This window comes from Saccopteryx bilineata, chromosome 3 (assembly GCF_036850765.1).
Source record: "Saccopteryx bilineata isolate mSacBil1 chromosome 3, mSacBil1_pri_phased_curated, whole genome shotgun sequence".
Classification (NCBI taxonomy): Eukaryota; Metazoa; Chordata; class Mammalia; order Chiroptera; family Emballonuridae; genus Saccopteryx; species Saccopteryx bilineata.
In genome coordinates, this window is record NC_089492.1 from 274,963,489 (window position 1) to 274,988,038 (window position 24,550).

General features: G+C 40.0%; 2 protein-coding genes across 3 annotated transcripts in view; one reads left to right on the plus strand and one right to left on the minus strand.

Annotated features, from left to right (window-relative positions):
* Positions 1-4,386, plus strand: part of LOC136329182 (RH-like protein) — a 45,176-nt gene extending 40,790 nt beyond the window's left edge. Inside the window, exon 10 of the mRNA XM_066265131.1 lies at positions 4,190-4,386. Coding sequence (XP_066121228.1) covers positions 4,190-4,216 — 27 coding nt within the window. The 3' untranslated portion in view covers positions 4,217-4,386. The remainder of the gene's footprint in view (positions 1-4,189) is intronic.
* Positions 4,387-5,937: 1,551 nt separating this feature from the next.
* TMEM50A (transmembrane protein 50A) lies at positions 5,938-24,510 on the minus strand. 2 transcript variants are annotated; one of them, XM_066270068.1, is made up of 7 exons: positions 24,358-24,510; positions 21,109-21,213; positions 18,413-18,525; positions 14,526-14,593; positions 12,277-12,369; positions 9,178-9,238; positions 5,938-6,424 (listed from the first exon to the last, which is right to left on the minus strand). In XM_066270068.1, exons 2-7 carry the CDS (start codon positions 21,199-21,201, stop codon positions 6,379-6,381), a joined length of 474 nt encoding a protein of 157 aa, XP_066126165.1. In that variant the 5' UTR covers positions 21,202-21,213; positions 24,358-24,510; the 3' UTR covers positions 5,938-6,378. The 2 variants fall into 2 exon arrangements, with proteins under 2 accessions (XP_066126165.1, XP_066126166.1); XM_066270069.1 differs by lacking the exon at positions 24,358-24,510 and adding an exon at positions 23,002-23,066.
* Positions 24,511-24,550: the final 40 nt, after the last annotated feature.

Below are 24,550 nucleotides of genomic sequence, written 5' to 3' on the forward strand. Positions count from 1 at the left end.
TACCTCAAGACCAAACATTTCTTCCTGCCTCTTTAGACCTACTCCCTTCCTACTCCACCCCATCCCATCCCCAGGCAACCACTGACCTGCTTTCCATCACTATAGACTAGTAGTTGCATTGTTTATAAATTTATATAAATGGAACTACATGGTATATTCTTCTTCTGGCTTCTTTTACTCAGCATTATTCTGAGTCATCTGTGGTGTTGTGTGTAACCTGCCTCATTTGCTTCTCTCTACAGCCATTGGCTCTTGGCTTTTCCCAGCAACCAGTCTCTTCAAATGCCCTGCAAATGTTTTTACCCTCTTAGCAGAGGCAGGGTAATCTAGTGAAAGGACTCAGAAAACTGGTTTAACGCACTCATTCATTCCACAAGTATTTATTCAGCAACTAGTATATATACCAAGCATGCTACTGATTGATCAGAGATACCACAATCAGAACAAAGATCTAGCTCAGTTACTTGAGTTGCAATAAATATTAGCAGAGTAAGTGAAGGAAATCTGAGGAACCCCACCTAACACTAGGCACTGCAGCAGCCAGTGGTGTACCAGGAATGAGAAGTCCTGGATTCCAGTAACCATTCTGTAAGATATCATATAGGCAAGTTCTTCAACCTCTCTCACTGGTGAAATAAGAATAGTAATCTTTGTTCTCACTGAGTTGTTTAAAGATCAAATGAGATCATAATGTCTGTAACTACATTCCGTAAAATGCAAACCACCACGTGAATGTGAAAGTTTATTGCTAGGTGGTTCGCCAACCATGAAAGAATGTATAAGCATAATAGCACTCCGGGTTGTTTTTTTTTGTAAGCTGTTTACAATTTTGTGCTAGGTGCTTTTTAACATTATCTGATTTTGTCTTTTCAACAACCCTGCACAAAGGTATGTTTTCCTATCTTAAAGATGAGGAGTAACTTGACCAAATGACAGAGGTAGTAAATGGAACAGGATGAATTTGAATCAGTCTCTATTTGGCTCCAAGGACACAGCTTGTGTAAGCGTGTGTGTGTAAGCATGTGTGTGTGTATATGTGGTGGCAGCCACCAGAGAACATTTCTCCCACTTGTCTTCTGATTTACTTTCTGACAGCTGAGTTACCATTTATTCAGCAGTATAACATTTACAGCTTGCACTTGAAAAGCCAAATATCTATTAAAGAGGAAAGAATTTAAAACTTCCTAAACTGCCTGACCTGGTGGTGGCGCAGTGGATAGAGCGTCGGACTGGGATGCAGAAGGACCCAGGTTCGAGACCCCGAGGTTGCCAGCTTGAGTACGGGCTCATCTGGTTTGAGCGAGGCTCACGAGCTTGGACCCAGGGTCACAGGCTCCAGCAAGGGATTGCGCGGTCTGCTGAAGGCCCGCGGTCAAGGCACATGTGAGAAAGCAATCAATGAACAACTAGGGTGTTGCAACGTGCAATGAAAAACTAATGATTGATGCTTCTCATCTCTCTCCGTTCCTGTCTGTCTGTCCCTGTCTATCCCTCTCTCTGACTCACTCTCTGTCTCTGTAAAAAATAAATAAATAAATAAAATTAAAAAACAACTTCCTAAACTTCCAAATTATCCAGGGTGATTTTTATTTTTGTAAACCATCCAGAAATATATTTTAAACATTATTAAATGTCCTTATTGTATTTTATAGAACCAGACTGCAGGGGGTTGGAAGGGACACACCCATCCCTGGTGGTCCAGGCCGTGCCTGGCACTTGCTAGGTGGGGCACCCATCTCATCCTTGGATGGTTCTAGTAAGATGCTCGTCATTATTCATTAATTCCATGAAGTGTATTACCTAATATCTGAGAGAGCCCTTATGTGAAGAGCTGGAGAGACAAAACTATATAAATTATAGTTCCAGGCCTCAAGGAGCTGCATATACTAATCCTCCATCTTCCTGTAGATTGCAGCAATCCTAACCCACGTACTGACTTACAGAAATTCAGTTTATAACACTTTTTCATTTGCTTTCATTAAGAGAATAAATTGCTTCCTTCAACTTTTTACTTCAACTTAATAAACTATGGATTTTATTTCTTGCTTTCCAAAGCACAAAAACCCATTGATGTCCACTTATTAAAATTAATCCCACACAGTTAACCTTTCTGAAGAAAGGAACTTTTTTGCAAGTCTACCATGGATAAGCCCCTGTTTCTGAGAACAGTGAGTGGGTATAGGGCTTTAATCCACTTTAAAGGACTGGACCTTTATATGTGCACAGCTCTATCTACTAAGTACTAAAAGAGTGATCCTGGTCGTAGCTGCTGGAAGAATTAGACGAGGGAGAGGTCCTGAGTTTGGGGAGGTCAGGGAGAACAGAACCTGGAGTTGTGTTGGGTTTGGCCAAGTGACAGGAGGTGAAAGGTATTGCGAGGGGAAAGTTGAGAGTAAGAACAGGAGAGGCAGGAAGCCACCTAGCACAGCAGCAGAGTGGGTGGCGAGAAGGATGAAAAATGGGCTGGAGTTCCTTGAAGTATCTTTCAGGCAACCAGAAGCTCCCAAAGGTTTCCGTGGGGGAAATGATGCAATACAATGAATGTTCTGGAGTTGAGTAGAATGATATGGAGGATGGATTCTGAAATGGCCACAGTGTGCTGAAGATCCTCTACTGGCTTCTGAATAAGTGTTTGCAGTTTCTTTTTAAAATAGTTTTGTTGCCAAGAAATATAAACACCCCCACTGATTTGGCACGAAATGTAAAAAACATGACAAAATGTATTAAGAATGTCTCCTGCTGTTTTATGCAAAAGTCTCAACAGTGAGTCTTGTCACACTGATAGCCCTGCTTCTGATTGAAAATAAATGTCCTAGACGCACAGTAAGGGTCCAACAAATGCTTGTTCAACCAAAATTCAGAGAGCTCACTCTTAACGAAAAGTAGGAAAACAGATGAGGAGCCTGCTGGTGACCTCTCCCCTCTTGGAGAGGCCCAGTGCAGAGCCTTGTTCTGGGAGGCAGATCTGAATTCTAGTCTTAGCTCACCCCAGGTAGGCTGGTGCCCTCAGCCTAGTTGCTGTACTTCTCTAGGGCTCAGTTTCTTCATTTTAAATATGAAATAAAATTCTACATTTTGAACCCTGGCTGGTTGGTTCAGTGCTAGAGCATCAGCTGGGCGTGTAGACGTCCAGATTCGATTTCTGGTAGGGGCACACAGAAGAAGCAACCATCTGCTTCTCCACTGCCTCCCTGTCTTCCTTCTCTCTCTCCTCCTGCCGCAGCCATGACTCAATTGATTTGAGCAGGTTGGCCCCTGGGCAATGAGGATGGCTCGGAGCCTCCAACTGAGGGGCTAAAAATAGCTTGGTTGCTGAGCGATGGAGCAACACCCCAGACGAGCAGAGCATAATAATCCCATAGCGGGCTTGCTGGGCAGATCCTGGCCGGGTGCATGTGGGAGTCTTGTCTCTCTGCCTCCCCTCCTCTCACTGAATAAAAAATAATAATAAAAGTTAAAAAAAGTTCTACATTCTGGATTCAGACAGATGTGGTGGGTTCTGCAACCTCTAGCTCTGATCTCTGAGGTTCAGACTCCCCATTTCTGAAATGGAGATAATAATAATAGTAATGTCTCTCAATAGGTTGTAGTAAGGATTTGAAGGAGATACTTTGTGTGAAATGTTAGCACACTGATCCATAGAAAACATCAGTTAGCTACTCTTGGTGCCAATACAAGAATTCTGTTTTCCAAGCTGCTCCATAAACAGTGATGTTGTAATTATGCACAAGTAAAGACCTCAAGTATGTTCATCTTGCAGAAGACCCAAAGGGGGACTAAGAACGAATGCTCTTCAAACACTTAGAAAACTATCATGTAGAAGAGAAAAAAAAATTTTTTTCTATGCTTCTCCAAAGAATGCCCCTAGGCCCAGTAGATAATGCAATGTAAATTCTTAACAATTTGAACTGTCTGCAAAATGGAATGAGCTCCTTTAGATGGTAGTGAGTCCACTGTCACCAGAGGTGTCCAAATAAAGCTAGATGGTTATTTAGCAATGATCTATATAAAGACTTTTATGAAATGAGCTCTAGCTTCCAATTCATCTTTTATGAAAAGCTTCTAAGGGCAGTGATGAGACATTTTGGCCAATATACATTTCAAAAGATCAAGCCAGAATCAATATGTGTATACATTTTAAGAGTAGAAGGATTCATCTGTAAAAAAAATGTTTGCTTTGCTTTTACAGTTTCCTCATTTGGCTGCTGGATTTTAAGCAAGCAAAAACATCCAAGAAAAACAAGACCTGTTCCGAAACAAGTTTCCTTTTGCTGTTGCTCACTTTTTTTTGGCATGTGACAAACACTTGTTACTGCAGTCTCCTTACGTACAATGAAACAAGGTCAGAGATAGATTTGATATTAAAAATAAAAGATTAAAAACTTATTTAAGTGGTCATTTCATAATAATTTTCAATAAATGCTTGGTTTTGTTAAAAATGAAGTCGGCCTAGCGTGCAGAGGACCCGGGTTCAATTCCCGGCCAGGGCACACAGGAGAAGCGCCCATTTGCTTTTCCACCCCTCTGCCGCGCTTTCCTCTCTGTCTCTCTCTTCCCCTCCCGCAGCCAAGGCTCCATTGGAACAAAGATGGCCCGGGCGCTGGGGATGGCTCTGTGGCCTCTGCCTCAGGCGCTGGAGTGGCTCTGGTCGCAACATAGCGACGCCCAGGATGGGCAGAGCATCGCCCCCTGGTGGGCAGAGCGTCGCCCCTGGTGGGCGTGCCGGGTGGATCCCAGTCGGGCGCATGCAGGAGTCTGTCTGACTGTCTCTCCGTTTCCAGCTTCAGAAAAATGAAAAAAAAAAAAATGATACTACCAATATTTTTTTGGATGCAAGTACAAAATTAAAGTTTTGGTAAAATTTTATAGAAAATTCTGATTCTTTTTCACGCTGAATGAAGTATGCTACCCAGGTAATTCTTGTCTACACCAGCAGATGATTAAAAAATAATAGGAAAAAATTAAGAACTCACTTATATTTATTCCCTGCAGACATTATGCTTTTATTCCAGCAGTTTTCAAGGTTGCTCGTATTCCCTGAGCACACTCTGAATCTCACCATGGGGAAAGACGTCATGGTTGCTTGTGAAGTGCACTGCCTCAACACTAAACAACTTCCATGACCTTGAGGAAATCATTTCCATTTCCATGGTCTGTGTCATCTCATCTGTACAAAGAGATCCTATTGATCTAAAAACTCTCCGTGACTGATGGGCTGTGGGATGACAGTTATTTCTCTGAGTGGTGTCTTGATGTCCAGGCTGTATTCAGAACATACATACAGGGAGATAACTGTGGCGACGTGGAAAAGGATACCACAGATTTCAATCACCTGAGAGATCGCTAATTAATGAAGTGCTAATTGTAGGAACTTTTATGAAAGAAAACATATCAAGCCATAATTCTGAAGAACATCCCATAGTTAGCTAGTTCCTTAAAAAAACTTTTTCCCCCAAGGTGGGTAACAGGGTTCCAAGGAGGAACAAACTGTAAGACTTCCTAGTAGTTAACATTTGTAATTATAATTGACCTGGCTGGTCTATTTTGAACTTAGTTGTTCAGTACAGAGATACAGTGAAACATGGAGTCCAATTATCAAGCCAACGACAACAAAACCTGTCACCTGCGCATAGTGTCAAGTCCCTACCCTTTTCTTCTTTCCTTCAATGTAGATGGGAATGACTACACATCCCTCCAGAACCACGTGCACAGCCGAGTTATTACAACCCCTCACCCTCACGCCCACCGAATCAGTGGCACAGAAGGGATACTTTGGAGGGGCCTGTGGAGGGATCAGGAGCAGTTCTCTCCCGACATTGCTCACTCACCCCTTCGGAGGCCCTCAGTAGCCACTTACACTAAAATGTTTTCAGAATTTTTGGCAAAACTGTACGAACCAAACACAAAGTACAATGAGAAAGAATTCTGACTACTAAATAGTTTTTAAAAACAAGACAATGTTTATATTTCACTTAACATTTGACACAGAAGAGCTCACATTTAAATAAACACGTATCTTTAGAGCACTTTAATTTCATTTGGACCTTGGAGATGACAAAACTCATATTTGATGTATCCACAATTTCTTTTGTAACTTACTTTTATTTTTACAAATTATACCATGATAGAACTTAATAAAAATTACTCATGTGAAATACTTTTAACATTTTATAAGTTAATCAAATGCATACCATAATAGATCTTTGTTGTTGTTTAAATAGGGATTTCTCATGATTTTAGTATTACACAAATTTAAGCTGAGACTATACTCAGAAATAAGTTTAGAAAATGGCATCACAAAAGACTGGGAGTAGTAAAAAACAAAAACAAAAACAGAACACCACGCCGGGCCGCTGTACAGTGCTGAATCGGACGTCATCACTGCCATAAGTCTTCGGTGCGGCCAAACTTAAACACCAGTCCTCTGTGAATAAAACAGGAAACATCACATGACTAGCCAAGTGTGGGAAAAGAAGACATGTGAGAGTTAGAATCATGGGAAACCAGCAACAAAGAATAACTGAGGAGTTCTATGAAAAAAACCATGGATGTGTCAGAACAGAGACTGATCACTCTAAGACAGTACAAGTTCCATTGTGCTCAGCTGTGCTGCTTGCACAGGCTGCCCCACACCCTGAACTGTGAGCACAGGGACATATGGCACTCTTACAAAGTTAATCAATGCTTATGTGTAACCATTATATGTCTGACTTTTATCAAATTCATTCAACAAACCTTTTTAGAGTATAAAGGTGCTAGATGCTAGGGCTATAAAGATAAATAAGATAGAGTCCCCTGCCGGACCTGCGGTGGCACAGTGGGTCACGTGTCAATCTAGATCGCTGAGGTGCCAGATCCAAACCCGGGGCTTGCCTGGTCAAGGCACATACGAGGAGCAACTATGAGTTGATGCTTCCTGCTCCTTTTCCCACCCCACCCTGCCTTTCTCTCTCTCTCTCTCTTTCTGTCTCTAAAATCAGTATATAGAAATATATTTTTTAAAAAGAAGATAGAGTCCCTACCCTTTTGGGAAGAAAAGGGTATATACACCAAATGTTAAGGGAGCACGAGAACGCAGAGAGTTTATTTTGTCTGAATGTGTTAGAAAAGGATTTACAGGGCTGGTAATAGTAGACGGACTCTGAAGGATAAGCAGGAGCTCGAATGAGAGGTTGGTAGGTACAGGAGCTGATGGGAAGGCGAAGAAAGATGTTTCAGGGAGCGTAAATATTATATCAAAAGGCAAAGAGGAATAAAAGACCATGGGAGGCCTCAGGAAAAGCCCAGGAGATCAATATGTCAGGAATATGTCCTCACAGAGCTTAAAAGTTCAATGTTTAGGTGGGGAAGTATCTATAGCTGTCCTCAGTTTCAGTTTAAGGGGAGCAAGAGGGCAATTATATGCATAAGAAGACATAAGTATATATGAAGTGTCCAATACAGCTAGACTATAGTTTAAGAGACAACTAGGATATGGAATGAGGTGGCCAGGATTTAATAAGCCAATTGACCAGGGTGGTTGCCTACAGAGGCCTTAGGTGCCTTCATGAGACAAGATGGCAGGTGCCAGCCTGTATGTTCTAATTAAAGGGGTGTGTCAGTCCTAGGCAATGAATGAAACGGGGCTATGCAAAGATGCATCCCCTATTTAAAAGGAACACCTATTTGGCTCTAGCTGCTTGTTGCTGTGCAGGGTGCTGTGTGGATCCCAGGACTGTCAGATCTTCTAGTTTTTAAAGAAAAGTAAAAAATTCAGATTTTTATGTAAAATCTCTTGATTTTTAAATGTCAGCTCAATAAAACAAAAAATACGATATAAGCTAAATATAACAGCTGTGGGCAGAATTCAGCTGGGTGGCCACTAGTAATCAATTCTTCTGTAGACAGCTCTTGAGTTCTGAAAAACTTTGAAGATGGAAAATGAGAGTTCAGATGAAGGCTTTATTTTAGAAGGAAAATTAAAAACAACAACAACAAAATGGATCCGAGGGATGTGAGCTGCTCAGGAAGGGGTAATGACAACTAAACATAAACAATGGAAATGGACAAAAAAGGAACAGGTTTAAGACGACTCAGAGACAGTCCAATGGGCCTTGGATGTGGGAGGTAAGGGAACTGAGAAACTGAAGACAGGGGTAGAGGTTTCCATGACGAGTGATGGTTTTCATTTTGTTTTCTCATCTGTTTTCCAACCACTGGTGTATACTCAAGGTTAAGTCCCTAATCATGATGATCAATTTAAAACAGGTTTCATAGACCTTTATTAATATAAAGACAGAGTGCTTTTGATGAAAACAAAAATGCAACCAGGAAGTCGGCTATAGTCTCACGTGGAAGTATATTACTTCCAATTTATAAAGGATTTCATAAACCTCCAAAATGTGATTGATCTCCACTCTACCTGTTAATATCAGACCTACTACTACAAAAAAGCAAAACCCAAGTCAGTTATTAGAGGCCTCCACGCTCCAGACAGCTTAAAAGATACATGGTAACTTCAGAACACTAGTTAACTAGTTAACAGAGCAAGTTGGCCCCGGGCACTGAGGATGGCTCCATGGCCTCCACATTAGGCACTAAGAAGAGCTCGGTTGCTGAACAACGAAGCAACGCCCCAGATGGGAAGAGCATCACCCCTCCAGCAGACTTGCCAGGTTGATCACAGGGTACATGTGGGTATCTATCTCTGAGTCCCCTCCTCTCACTGAATGAAATAAAATAATGTAATAAAATAAAATAATAAAGTAAAATAAAATAATAGAAGAGAATATAATAGAATAGAAAATAAAACAAACGAAAAATTGTTGGTGTTATATATTACAGTTCTTTATTAAATGGGAGGTGGTGGCAATTTTAAAAATGATTGTAATAAAATTTAGGAAACTAATTATTTTAATTCAAGAATCACATTTTATTCAAAGAAGTAAAGGGTTAATAGGAGCTAGATTATATCTCTGCTGGTCCAGTTTTTACAAATCATTGTTATTCCTATGATAATGTCCCCAAGGTTGACAAAAAACTAACACATGTTAAAAATATCTTTCTTATCTTTCATATTTTCTTACAATAACATGGCAGAGAGGCTCTGGTCAGGGGTAAATAAAGCAACTAAATACATAAATTACATAAAAGAAAATATAAAAAAGAGATAGGATGAAAAATGCAAAATAAACTTACCCAAAAAAGATGAAGGCATTTTGGAAAAATACAGCAATTCCAGGGTATACTATGGTTTTTTCTGTAAAAATAATTGTAATATTTAGAGGTTTATCATCTCAAAACACTTAGTTGCTTATATTCTGGTGAAGACCAGTTCTCCTGACATAATTGATTTTGCTGGTAACTATGGTTGGTTTGAGTAGTAAATGACATGATACATATGACAAAATCTAGTATTGGCTTAGTAATTGATAAATCCCTTTACTCACTTAACAAATATTTACTGAGTGTATACTATGTTCACAGCACTGTTTAATGCACTGAGGATACAGCAGAAAATAAAACAGGCACTTTTTTTTTTTTGCCTTCACAGAACTAGACAACACAGGATAAATAAGGAGAAAAAAGATATAGGTAGTGTGGCAAATTATGGCATTTTATACAGGTAGCCAAGAAGACTTCATGAGAAGGTGATGTTGACATAAAAATAGGAAGGAAGTGCAGGCAGGAGCAGAAGCAGCAGAACTGCAAGTGCAAAGGCCCTGAGGTGGGAGCACACTGGAGCAGCAGATTGGGTCATGTGGGCAAAGGAGAGAATCATGGAGGGCAAGCTGGGTGGTGAAGATCCCATAGAGCCGCGCAGTTATGGCAAGGGCTTTTATTTTTACTCTGAGTGAGGTGAGAGGCCACTGGAGGTGAAAAAGTGACATGAGCTGACATATTTTAACACAATCCCTCTGGCTGCGATGACGAGAACAGACTAAAGGGTTCAAGGGGATAAAGAGAAAACTGTGAGGAGGCTATTTCAGGACACCAGGCAAGAGCCTCTAATAGACTGAACCAGGGTGGGAGCAATGGTGACGGTAAAAAGCAGCCAAAGTCGAGATGTATTTTAATAGCAGAATCAGCAGGATTTGCTGATGGGCTGGACATGCCGTGTGAGAGCGAGTATCTTTGTTGACAGGCTGTAAACACCCAGGGTTTTGGGCCTGAACTTCTGGAGGGATAGAGCCAGAGCAACATTTTGTTCGGATTTCACCCTGGACTAATGTTGAAATCTCACAAATTCCCACAATCAGCTACAATAATACTCAGTAACTGAGAGACCAATGCCTGATAAAGAGATGAACTGTCAATTTTTTCTCAGAATATTTTAAAATTAATCTGGTTTACCATAACAGCTCATTTGTATAGGCCTTCACAACAAGGCCACAGTGAATATTCTATATTAAATAATGATTATCACTAGACTTCTCCTAAAGAGCCTGTAGAAAGGCAACTTCATAAAATTACAGATCTACTACTAATATTTCTCAAAGCATAATCAAGCTCCAAAAGCCTTCTGGAATAAAAATCTTCTATGACATAAACACATTCCTACAAAAAGGAACTCTGAATTAATAGTTGCATCTGGGCAAGAAGAATTACCAGTAATCTTTTTTTTTTTTCTTTACAGAGACAGAGAGAGAGTCAGGGAGAGGGATAGACAGGGACAGACAGACAGGAACGGAGAGAAGAGAAGCATCAATCATTAGTTTTTCGTTGTGCACTGCAACACCTTAGTTGTTCATTGATTGCTTTCTCATATGTGCCTTGACCGTGGGCCTTCAGCAGACCGAGTAACCCCTTGCTTGAGCCAGCAACCTTGGGCTCAAGCTGGTGAGCTTTTGCTCAAACCGGATGAGCCCGCACTCAAGCTGGCGACCTCGGGATCTCGAACCTGGGTCTTCCGCATCCCAGTCCGATGCTCTATCCACTGCGCCACCGCCTGGTCAGGCTACCAGTAATCTTATATACTTCTTTGAGCTCTTTCATAGTCTCAGTTTTCTGCAACGAACAAGTACTATACAATTCAAATTTTAAAAAGGAATTCCTCTTTATTTTTAAAATATGATGGTGAAAAGGATTTTGTAGCAGCAAGAGAACTATTTACCATATTATATTAAATGTAAAAGCAGGGTCCAAAATTTTATTTACACTATAACTACATAAAAAACAGAAGAGACCACCTAATCAGTGGTGGTGCAGTGGACAGAGCATCAACCTGGGATGCTGAGGTCCCAGGTTTGAAACCCCAAGGTCACCTCCTTGAGTGCAGGTTAGCTGCCTTGAGTGCGGGATCATGGTCACTGGCTTAAGCCCAAGGTAACTGGGCTGAGCAAGGGGTCACTAGCTCGGTTAGAGCCCCCTGGTCAAGGTATATATGAGAAGCTATCAATGAACAACTAAAATGACTCTACTATGAGCCAATGCTTCTCATCACTCTTCCTTCCTGTCTTATTCTCTTTTGCAAAAAAAAAAAAGGAACAAACTTTCACCTACTCAACTGTAAACCTACTTTTGCCTCATCCTATATAAGCAAAGTAAGAAACACAAATATTTTTAAATGCCTATCAAACCTGTCTATAAGACTTAAATGATTGATTTTAATTCAAGAATCACATTTTAACCAAAGAAGTAAAGGGTTAATAGGAGCTAGATTATATCTCTGCTGGTCCAATTTTTGCAAATCATTGTTTTTCCTATAAGTAATTCCTAAGCCTAGTCAATTTACTTGGAACATTAAGTGGCTTTTCATATTTTTCTGATTTCCCTCAGGTGAAATTTCAGCCCAGAATCTAAGAGCAGGCCTTTTCCTGAGCTTGCCTTAAGATGGCCTCACAGAACAGATGCACATTAAATGTTAATTTACTTTTCCATCTAAAAAGAGATGATGTCATTGTCAGGAAGACTTATTAATTCAAAAAATTTCAGTTCTAGGATGTTAGAGTTTTGCATGGATATTACTCAGCAAGCCAAAACCTGCCAAATAACTGGAGAACATATATATTTTGCTTTTGAGGTTTTTGGATGCCAAGGAAGAGCAAGGTTTGGAGATGTGCCCCATTCCTTCCAGGCTCTAGATTAGAAGAAAAAAATATAGAAGAAAGGGTTACTAAAAACATACCTAACAAACAAACAAAAAGATACTGATAAGGAGAGGGAAAGTTACTAGGCATAAACACATTGCTGTAGTGGGCCTATCTGTATGAAAAAAGCTTTATTCTAAAATAACCAACTTTAATGCTCAAGTTCAGTATTCCATTGAAGCAAAATATAAACTGTGTTTCTGCTTACCTTTAGCAACATAACCACCAAAGAGAATCCACATAGATGCAATCAGAGAGCCAAAGGCCAACATGAAACCAATGAACAGCCAAATACGAGCGCCTTAAAAGAAACAATATTTTACAAGAATTGTTTCTCACATGGTAACAATCAGTTCAATTAACTTTTCCCAAAAAACAAAAACCCAAACAGAAAAAATGTGTATTGCTATTAAAGTCTACAAGAAGACCAGAAAATGAGTTGAGTATCTTTCAACATGAAGACGTTGGCCTTTTTCTTTGTGGCTGCTCTGTGTATTTTTTCTTTTTTTTTTTTTTCTTTATTCATTTTTAGAGAGGAGAGAGAGAGAGAGACAGAGAGAGAGAAGGGGGGAGGAGCTGGAAGCATCAACTCCCATATGTGCCTTGACCAGGCAAGCCCAGGGTTTCGAACCGGCAACCTCAGCATTTCCAGGTCAACGCGTTATCCACTGCGCCACCACAGGTCAGGCTGCTCTGTGTATTTTAAGTGTCTGTATTTACTTTCCCTAAATATGTACACTGAGAAAAACTGTCCTCAATCGTCCAATAAAAATCTTACAAAATATGTTGCACCATATTTAGAGGCTCATTCTCCATATATTTTTAGTAATTGTGCTGCAAAATTTAAAGTCCTCCAAGAGGACTTTCAAACAAACACACATAGGTATACTTAACAAAAAAATTCATATTCAGTGATATGTGAATCTAAATGCTACTGTATTTTTCAGGAAAGTCAGACAGCAAAAGAAATTCAAATTTATTGTGGCTGGCAAATAGGAAAGCTACATTAGAATTACATTTATACAGGAGGAATTAAATCACATTTTTATGTAATATTTATAAATATCTGCTACAAAATAAATGGTACCATTAGACTGCCTAAAATAAATTCTGAGATGAGTTTATTTAATTAGCACAAATAAATTCTAATAAAAACACTGGCCCTTCAATAAAGTATAGTAAATAGAATGCTATATATAAATTTCTGATTTTATATCCAAAACATGAAATAATAGTTATAAAATAAATGTTACTTATAGATGTGATGGCCATATTCTAGTGTTAGCTCTAGCTATTATTGTCTCAATATTATCAATAATAGCTGCTAACATTCACCTATTTCTTTAGAGTTTACAAGGTTATGGTAGATCAGTGTTCTGTATCTCATTTACTTAAATTCAACTATGAAGACAGTGAACCAAGAAGTCTGAAATCATCGGCCAGAGCTAACTAGTGGTTTCTCCTGTCTCATTAAAGCAAACAAACAAACATACAAAAAAGCTCGCAATTTGCCTATATTCAATTTTATTTTTGTATGCCTGTAATATTTTCAGTTTACCATTTAAATGCTCAATAAATATCTGTTCCCTCAAAATCTTTGAGCAAACTGGACTCTAGGAAGCTGTGCCACACGTCTACAATATCCTGCCCACCTCGGGTATATGGCATTGGAGTCGGGGGCACACGAGTGCCTCAGTTGAGGAGAAAGGGCTGGATGAACTTACACACTAAAAGTCTATTATATATCCAATTATGTAAGATAAAAGAGTTCTGGAGGTTGCTGCACAACAACGTGGATGTACCTGACACTACTGAATGTGGTTAAGATGGCAAATTTTATGGGTGTATTTTAAAACAGACACTAAAACCTACGATTCTAAACTATTTCTAAATGCTAATTCAATCAAATAAGGTTGGCAAAAAAGGGAAGAAAATAATTTACATGGTATAGCTAAAAGTATTTTAAGTTCTATTTTGCACATATATATATATTCATTATATACTGTTGTTTACTCTATATTGTATATATTTATATCTACATATTATTGCACAAGGTTATATATTTAAAACTGCACATTCTGTACTTTAACGCCAACTTTGCCTGACCTGTGGTGGCGCAGTGGACAGAGCGTCGACCTGGAACACTGACACTGGCAGTTTGAAACCCTGGGCTTGCCCAGGAAAGGCACACATGAGAAACAATTCAATGAACAACTAAAGTGAAGCAAATACAAGTTGATCTTCTTGCCCTCTCTCTCTAAAAATCAATAAATAAAACCTTAAAAAAAAAAGCTGACTGACCAAATGCAATTTTTACTACATGCTCTGGAACCTATAACCTCTGCTCTAGATACAACTCCATCCAATCCCTGATCTGAAGGAGTTAGACAAGTGGCCTTTCAATGTATAATTCTCATTTCAGGAATGCAGAGCAAGATACTGTTGGCACCTACTTACCTGTTTGACCCAGGCAACCTTCGCTGTAACTATCACCTCGGACTTGTCCATTCGATACTGCATTAATCCTGAATAAATAAGACCAGGAAATCAGGGTCTCTCACTCCAAGAGAAGACTATTCATAATATCAAACTACCATACACAATAAGCTAGAGTTTCTCAAATTTAAGGTTAGGCCTCAAGAGTCTTGAGTAATGGACCACATGACCTTAGCAAGTTCCTTCAATCAGATACCCTCTAAGGAAGGCAGTGGTTATGGTACCAAAACCAGCAGAATCAGCCGTCACCTGGGAAGTCCTTAGAAAGAAAATTCCCCGGCCCCACCCAAACTCGTTCAAGCAGACACTCTCCGTATGGAGCTCAGCAAACTGAGTTTTAACAAGTCCCGATGCTTTTTAAAATGTGAGAGTGAAATTCTCAAAATAGTCAAATATATATCAATATTTAAAAATTCTCAAAACTATATCTTGCTAAGATTGGAACAATCTTTAGCTTGGTCCTTTCTAGTTTTCCATTTGTATGTATCAGACATACTCAACACGAAGAGATTCAAATGGTAAAACCTTGTTTTTTCAACTCCTGACAGATGTTCCAAACAAAAAGTTTTTCACAGACTTTCAGAGTGGCACTCTACATGAGATAGCCTTCCGTTCTTCAGAAGTATCCTTTAAAAATTTTTTCAATGTCATGGGAAAATGTTCACAATATATCAAGTTAAAAAGTTAAATGTTATACACATTGTACACACACAACATTAGAATGTAAGGGCATGGGCCCTGGCCGGTTGGCTCAGTGGTAGAGTGTTGGCCTGGCATGCAGAGGTCCTGGGTTCGATTCCCGGCCAGGGCACACAGGAGAAGGGCCCATTTGCTTCTCCACTCCTCCCCCTCTCCTTCCTCTCTGTCTCTCTCTTCCCCTCCCGCAGCCAAGGCTCCACTGGAGCAAGGATGGCCCGATTGCTGGGGATGGCTTCTTGGCCTCTGCCCCCAGGCGCTAGAGTGGCTCTGGTCACAATGGAGCGACGCCCCCTGGTGGGCAGAGCATCGCCCCTGGTGGGCGTGCCGGGTGGATCCCAGTCGGGTGCATGCGGGAGTCTGTGTTTCCAGCTTCAGAAAAGATACAAAAAAAAAAAAAAAAAAAAGAATGTAAGGGCATGGGCTGTGTCTATCTTGTTTCACATTTCTATTCTCAGTGCCTAACACAGGGCTTGACACATATGTGTCAAGCCCTGTGTTAGGCACTGAGAATAAATGTGTTGAATAATATCTGAACCCTATGTTTCTTCACAATATAAAATCTTAATTTATTAATTCATTTCTAAGTTTAGAATGATCAAAATACTCAATTATTTTCAGTGACCTCTATAGTAACTAAATTAATAAAATATGTATATAGTTAAATAAATACATAAAATAAACATTTTAAAACAAGCTTCATATTTTAAAAATACAGATGTTCCTAGGTTAGTGGTTCTTAGCTCTTGTTTTTCCTTGCTGAATTATTTGAATAAACTTCCTAACATTCTGTCAGACAGCTATTTGTTTTCTGGTATTATTGTTTTATATATAATCTCAAACTTACAGAAAGGTTGCAAGTACAGTTTAACTAAATTTTTTCCTAAAACATTTGTAAATTGCCAACATAATGTCCCACAGCCCCAGATACTGTACTTCCTACAATCAAGACATATAATTATCTGTATTTGTCACAAACAAGATAGTTCTATGAACCACAATACAATCACCAAAACCAGGAAATAAACCATGATTCATTACCATCATTTAATCTTCAGATCTTATTCAAGTTCTCCAATTGTCCCCATAATGGTCTCAACAGCAAAAGGATCCTGTCCAGAATCATGAGGTACATTTTGTTTTAATCTAATGTCTCTTTAGCCTCTCAGTTTGGAACAGTTCTTCAGTCTTTTTTGGCTTTTATTACCTTGACCATTTACTCAAGTCATACTGGTCACCACTCCATAGAGCCCTTGTATTTGCTGTTCTGTTTGGAATGATCCTCCCTTATATACCCCCATAATGAGTTACTTCGTTTCTTCAAGTCTTGACTCAAAAATCTCCTGCTTACTAAGGCATTTCTTGACTTGACTTAAAATTTCGACAGTCATATAGGCCTGACCTGTGGTGGCGCAGTGAATAAAGCGTCGACCTGGAAATGCTGAGGTCACCGGTTCAAAACCCTGGGCTTGCCTGGTCAAGGCACATATGGGAGTTGATGCTTCCAGCTCCTCCCCCCTTCTCTCTCTCTCTGTCTCCCTCCTCTCTCTCTCTCTCTGTCTCTCTCCTCTCTAAAAATGAATAAATTAAAAAAATACAGTATATATATTTGCCTGACCTGTGGTGGCGCAGTGGATAAAGCATCGACCTGGAAATGCTGAGGTCGCTGGTTCGAAACCCTGGGCTTGCCTGGTCAAGGCACATATGGGAGTTGATGCTTCCAGCTCCTCCCCCCTTCTCTCTCTCTGTCTCTCTCTCCTCTGTCTCTCTCCTCTCTAAAAATGAATAAATAAAAAAAAAAAAAAAAAAAAAACCATACAAAAACCAACTTTAAAAAATAAAATAAAAAATTTCGACAGTCCCGGCCCTGGCCGGTTGGCTCAGTGGTAGAGCGTTGGCCTGGTGTGCAGAGGTCCCAGGTTCGATTCCCCGCCAGGGCACACAGGAGAGGCACCCATCTGCTCCTCCGCCCCTCCCCTTCTCCTTCCTTTCTGTCTCTCTCTTCCCCTCCCGCAGCGGAGGCTCCATTGGAGCAAGGATGGCCCGGGCGCTGGGGATGGCTCCTTGGCCTCTGCCCCAGGCGCTGGAGTGGCTCTGGTCGCAACAGGGCGACGCTCTGGAGGGGCAGAGCGTAGTCCCCTGGTGGGCAGAGAGTCGCCCCTGGTGGGTGTGCCGGGTGGATCCTGGTCAGGCGCATGCGGGAGTCTGTCTGACTGTCTCTCCCCGTTTCCAGCTTCAGAAAAAGACAAAAAGAAAAAAAAAAAATTTCGATAGTCCCTATGGACATCTCATGTCTCTCTTCTCTACTTTTTCTCACTAGGGCTTATCGTTATCTAATATGCTATGTATTTTATTTCTCTTTTGTTACTATCTACAGATGGGTGCTTCTCCTGTGCTCTGACTGGGAATCAAACCCAGTACATCCACACGCCAGGCCAACGCTCTACCACTGAGCCAACCGGCTGGGGCTGACCTGTTTCTTTTTTTTTTTTTTTTTTTTTTTAAATTAGAATGTATCAGTTTTTTTTTAAATTTTTTTTATTTATTCATTTTTAGAGAGGAGAGAGAGACAGAGAGAGAGAAGGGGGGAGGAGCTGGAAGCATCAACTCCCATATGTGCCTTGACCAGGAAAGCCCAGGGTTTCGAACCGGCGACCTCAGCATTCCAGGTCGACGCTTTATCCACTGCGCCACCACAGATCAGGCCGGCTGACCTGTTTCTAAAACACTCCCTGGTAACTTAATTTACTCATTTCTCTCTTGTATAATGTCCAAAAAGCACAGATTTTCCTGTTTTATTTACTACCGTACTTCCGGTTTCTACAGCAGAGTTGGGAATATGAAAGCTTACCAAATACTTCGTCAGATGAAGAATTAAACAAACCCTAGACAAAGTACATGGTTTCTGACCTAAAAGTAATGTAATAAACATTGGTAGTAAATAAACAGGAGAGCTGAGAAGCTGGGAGGTAGAAGTGGAAGAGAGGGCAGCTGCATTTCTTTCTAAGTCCTTCTTTAGTATTTGACTTTTAAACTATTCCCAGTATGTTAAATTAATGACATTTCAAAAATTTACATGTACACAAATATATGTATAACATTTTTGTTTTGTGACAGTCTGTGTGATTAGTGTCACTGACAAGGACACTTACATGAGGAAGGCAATGGTTGCTATAACACCACAAGCATGGTATGAATGGTTGAAATCATCCATAGAGGGGTAAATGACAGCTGCATCTATGATAATCCACCAGCCTGTAAAAAACTAAAACAAACAAACAAAGGTGATACCAAGGAGGAATTTCATATATTACTAGCTAAAAACAAGCAAAGGATCAAAGTGAAGAGATTCCTTTTAATGAATTTCAAAAATATTAAATGTCCCAGCAATTTCTTACATGGAATTGGCATATGGCTTAATTTATGAATATTAGACACCCTTAAGTCTGACAGCAATGAATATTCATTAACATGAACTTCTTTTCTAAGTCTACTTCAGTCATTATTTTATATTTTCATAATAAAGTCTGTAATCAAATTTTGTGAACTAGAAAGTTCACAATATCTCATGGCAGGAGAAAGAAAAAAAGTGATTCATTTTCTAAATGACAAAAGAAGTGGTCTGCTGCTGATATATAATAGTAAGCCTCCAGATAGATAAACTTATTGAAAAGTAAAGATAATTTAAAATAATATGGAGGATAATTACTGCTGATAGACTTTTAGCTGTCCTCTTATCCTGAATAAGTATGGCTGCAGTTCTGCGTTTCCTTTTGATTAATTTCAGTGAAATTTACAGATGTTTTCAGGTGTGATGCTAAACTCAATTTAACACTAAATTATAATTTACCTTAACTGAATTTTGTTCTGGATATTATCAAGGGAAAATATATAATGAAAAATATTAAAACTGCACAATTGTTTATCAACTGAGCAGAAACTTGTAAGATATGTACCAAATACTGACAAGCAACAGGTTTTGAAAGTAACACCTTTTCCCACCCTCACTTTTAATCCTAACTCATTTAGCTCTGGAAATGCCATCTTCTGAAAATTATATAAAAATAACTCTTTTAGGCCCTGACTGGTTTGGCTCAGTGGATGGAGCATCAGCCTGGAGCACAGAGGTCCTGGGTTCGATTGCTGGTCAGGGCACACACGAGAAGCGATCATCTGCTTCTTTTCCTCTCCCTCTCCCCCTACTCTCTCTCTTCCCATCTCACAGCCAGTGGCTCAATTGGTTTGTTGGCCCCGGGTGCTGAAGTTAGCTCGGTTGGTCTGAGAGCATCAACCTCAGGCACTGAGGATAGCTTGGTTGATTTGAGCATCGGCCCCAGGCGGGAGTTTCCAGGTTGAGGCACATGCGGAAGTCTGCCTATTTCTTCATGGATAAAAGTTCAAAGCATTTATTTATTTATTTATTTATTTATTTATTTATATTTTTCAAAGCATTTATTTATTTATTTATTTATTTATATTTACAAGAGCAGAATTCTTCTGTAGTTTTATACTTGACCATTACTTTGGAAAAATACAGGATTATTTTTTTCATAGTTTATAAGTATTAGACACTAGGCAAAGAAAAGATTTTAAACTTAGATTTTTATTTATTTACTTCAAATTCACTCTTCAGAGCATAACAACATAAAATCATAAAATACAAATATAAGAGGCCTTAAGGGATTTGCAATGTAAATAAGTTTTATACTATAAGTCACTTCTAAACAATATTTTTAAATAATTTTTCTGCTTTGTTTTTTTAAGAGTTTATTTTGTTTTTTTTGTTTTGTTTTTTTTTTATTTTATTTTATTTATTCATTTTAGAAAGGGGAGAGAGAGAGAGAGAGAGAGAGAGAAGAGAGAGAGACAGAGAGAGAGAAGGGGGGAGAAGCTGGAAGCATCAACTCCCATATGTGCCTTGACCAGGTAAGCCCAGGGTTTCGAACCAGCGACCTCAGCATTCCAGGTTGACGCTTTATCCACTGTGCCACCACAGGTCAGGCTTTAAGAGTTTATTGAGCTGAACTGATCACATGCCAGGAACAATATCTCAAATAGTTCTTTTTTTTTTTTTTTAAGGAGATTGAAAAGAAAGTTAACTCTGGATTATGGAGAAATGCAATTATATCTCTTAACTAGTTTTGACTTGTTTTTTTTTTTTTTTAATTCAGTGAGAGGAGGGGAGGCAAAGACAGACTCCCACATGCCCTGGACAGGGATCCATCTGGCAAGCCCACTAGGGAGTGATGCTCTGCCCATCTGGGGCATTGTCTCATCGCTCAGCAACTAAGCTCTTCTTAGCACCTGAGGTGGAAGCTATGGCATCATCCCCAGCGCCCAGAATAAACTCACACCAATCAAGCCATGGCTGCAAGACGGAAAGAGAAAGAGAGAAAAATGAGAGGGAGAGAGGTGGAGAAGCAGATGGGTGCTCTTCCTGTGTGCCCTGACTGGGAATCAAACCCAGTACATCCACACGTCAGGCCAATGCTCTACCATTGAGCCAACCGGCTGGGGCTGACCTGTTTCTAAAACATTCTCTGGTAACTTAATTTACTCGTTAAGAGGAAGCATAATCCATATGACAAATAAATATATAAAATACATTGTTTTATTATATTATGCAGTTAAACAGTCAATCTTCTAATCAAATTTCAAATCATAATTTCAATTAAAAATTGGAATGAAATGAATAACTCAACCCTCTCATAAGTAAAATAGCAACATTTATTAAAATAAATTCAGTGGTCAAAGATAATAGTACATATTTTAAAACATCATACAGAATTTAAATCATAAAAACAAACACACCAAAATAATGAAGGCCCAAATTATCAATGACACTTACTAGGACACCAGCAGCAATGGAAGCAATAGTATTGCGTTTTTCTGCCCAATCAATGCATTCTGAGCACCTCAAGCCTTCTAGAAATCCAGACATTTTTTCAGGTCACTTAAACAAACAAACAAAAACAATTAAAGTACTTCTGTTTACTTATTTCAAACCTAACTTATGTTCTTAGAAAATAATTAACAGGTCAGCAATAATTTAATAAAAGTGAAGTTACAAATACAGTCGATCCATGAACACATGGGAGTTTAGGGGCATCCAATCCCCATGCAGTGAAAAATCCAAGCGTAACTTTTTAATTCCTCAAAAACTTAACTGCAGTCCCTCCATATCTGTGGGGGATTTTTTCCAGGAACCACAAAGATACTAAAATCCAAGGATGCTCAAGTCCCTTATATAAAATAGTATAGAATAATACATACAGCTGTTGCTCTGCATCTGTGAATTCTAGAATAGGAAAAAAACCCTGGGATGAAAAGGGTTATATGTTTATTGAAAAAAATCTGACTATAAGTGAACCTGCACAGCTCAAACCATGTTGCTCAAAGTTCAACTGTAGGCCCTGGCCCGTTGGCTCAGTGGTAGAGCTTTAGCTCAGCATGTGGATGCCCCGGGTTTGATTCCTGAACAGGGTACACAGGAGAAGTGGCTCTTCCCTTCTCTGTCTTCTCTCGCAGCCATGGCTCAACTGGTTTGAGTGAATTGGCCGCAGGTGCAAAAAAAAAAAAAAAAAGGCTCGGTAAGGCCCCAGAAGGGCAGAGCATTGCCCCCTAGTGGGCTTGCTCAGTTGATCCTGGTCTGGGTGCCTGCAGGAATCTGTCTCTCTTCCTTTCTCTCACTAAAAAGAAAACAAAAAACAAAAGAACCCAAGGTCACCTGTACTTTAGTTTGGTAACACACACTTCTTCAGAATATTCGATTTAGCTTTTGATAAATTTCCACATTATAATTTTAGAAAATAAAATTTGGTTTCATTTAGTATTTTCCCATTTAGTATTTTTCTTAATTTAAAAGATGATTTTGGCTTACATTTATAAAATAAATAAGTCTGGGGGATGTAATAAAAAGTCTGGGGGATGTAATAAAAGCATTGTGACTACAGTGAATAATGCTATATTGTATTATTTGAAAGTTGCTGGCCCTGGCTGGCTGGCTCAGTGGATAAAGTGTCAGCCTGGCATATGGAAATCCTGGGTTTGAATACTGGTCAGGACATACAAGAGAAGCACCACTTGATTCTCTTCCCTATCCACAGCCAGTGGTTCAACTGGTTGCAACGTTGGCCAAGGTGTTGAGGATAGCTCAGCTAGTCCCAGTGTGAGACTGAGGTGCTAAAAATAGCTCAACTGGTTTGAGCATCAGCCCTAGATGGGGGTTGCCAGGTTGGGGCACATGCAAGAGTCTGTCTCACTAACTCCTCTCCTCTCACTTAAAAAAAATAATAAAAAAGAATATTGCTAAGAGAGTAAATCTTGAAAGTTCTCATCATAAGAAAAAAAATTTATAACTATGTGTAGTAATGGATGTTAATTAGAATTATTGTGATTATTTTGCATTACATAAGCATATCCAACCATTATGTTGTACACCATAAACTAATATCAAGTTATATGTCAATCGTATCTCAATAAAAAAATGAGACAATTTTGGTATATTTAAGCAATATAAACAAAGGTGGATATCCAAATATTTAAATTTTTATGATTATTAATTTGAATTCTAAATTAAGTAATATGATTTTGATATCTACAGTGAAGAGACAAATGATAAACTTTGGCTCTGCATTAAAGCATGCAGTCAGATGAAAAATATTTATCTTGCAATTAACATTAGAGAACATATTTCTTTACAATCAGATTAATAAATTAAAAGAGTATAGAATACTACTACCCTGCAGGTCTTCCACCCACATAACTTCATTAGTTTTTCCTTCTCCAAGTCTGGTTATTGGTGTAATTTCTACAAAAAGAACACCCATTCATTTCAATATCTTTATCTCTAATTCTAACAGAGGTTTTCCAGCAAAAATAAAGTACAAAACTGAATTTAATATTAATACAGACTATAAAATCCACCGCTAAATTACCATAGATAGCCTGACCAGGCAGTGGTGCAGTGGATAGAGCGTTGGACTGGGACCTGGAGGACCCAGGTTCGAGACCCCCGAGGTCGCCAGCTTGAGCGCGGGCTAATCTGCCTTGAGCAAGGCTCACCAGTTTGAGCCCAAGGTCGCTGGCTTGAGCATGGGGTCACTTGGTCTGCTGTGGCCCTCCTGGCCAAGGCACACATGAGAAAGCCACCAATGAACAACTAAGGTGCCTCAACGAAGAGCTGAAGCTTCTCATCTCTCTTCCTTCCTATCTGTCTGTCTCTGTCAATCAACCAATCAATTAAATTACCATAGATAAAGTACCAGAGTTAACCTAAAGTCTTAACAAGACACATAAAACATTCGTCCAAGCTGAGCTGTACAGACCTGGCTTGAGACACAGCCAAACTATGAAAAAGCCAGAACTACTTATAACTCGCTGATAATCAGGAGACACGCTAACTCCTACAGCGACCCTGAACCCGTCCATTAAAGCTACTCCGCAGCTGGCAATCATGACTGTCTACATCTACAAACATATCCCCCCAAAAACCAATGAGTCCAATTGTAACTTCCCTATTTAAACTTAAATGTTAAAAACTGTATTATAATCAGTGCTAATCTGCCTTTAGGACAAGTTTAATTTTGGAAATAATTCACTCGTTTTATTCTTCCCTGGGAGGAACAGCACGCCGATAGGTTACTTTCGGTTCTTGCCAATGACTCCGCCTCGAATCCATTTTCCTTTGCTTTATTACTGGCACACTCACGCCCAAACTCCGCCCTCTACTCCGGGGATTTTAAGTGGAGAGAGTGGACTGGGAGTTGGAAGATCTGGGAACTAGATGGGTCTCAGTTTCTCCAGCCCTAAAGCAGGGGAGGTAAGGTGATTTTCAGGGATCCGGTGAGTCCAGGAAAGGGCGCGGTCCGGCAGCCTGGCGGAGTCCGGACGCGGTCGCCATCTCCCGTCGCGGACCCGACCAAGTCAGGAGAAAGCAGCAAGGAAGGGTCCAGGGAGGCACAACCCCAGTCAGCAGCTTCCCAGAGGTGGAGGCAGTGACCCACTCAGCATCAGCCGGGCACAGAGTCCCGAGTCCGAGCACTATCCGGCCTTCGGCGGTTCCCCCCACCCCCACTCCCTCCCGCCTGGCACTTACGTGCAGCCCCGCCCGTGCAGTCGGTCCGGAGCCCGGTGTCGCGCCGCGCGGGGCCGCCTCACTCCCGTTTCAGCCAAAAAACAAACCACCACAGGCCGCCGGATACCCGGATGGAGCAGCACCGCCCCCGGAGCTCGGTGGCGCATGCGACGATGAGGACGGAGGCACTGGCTTCTGGGTGGGAGGAGACAGG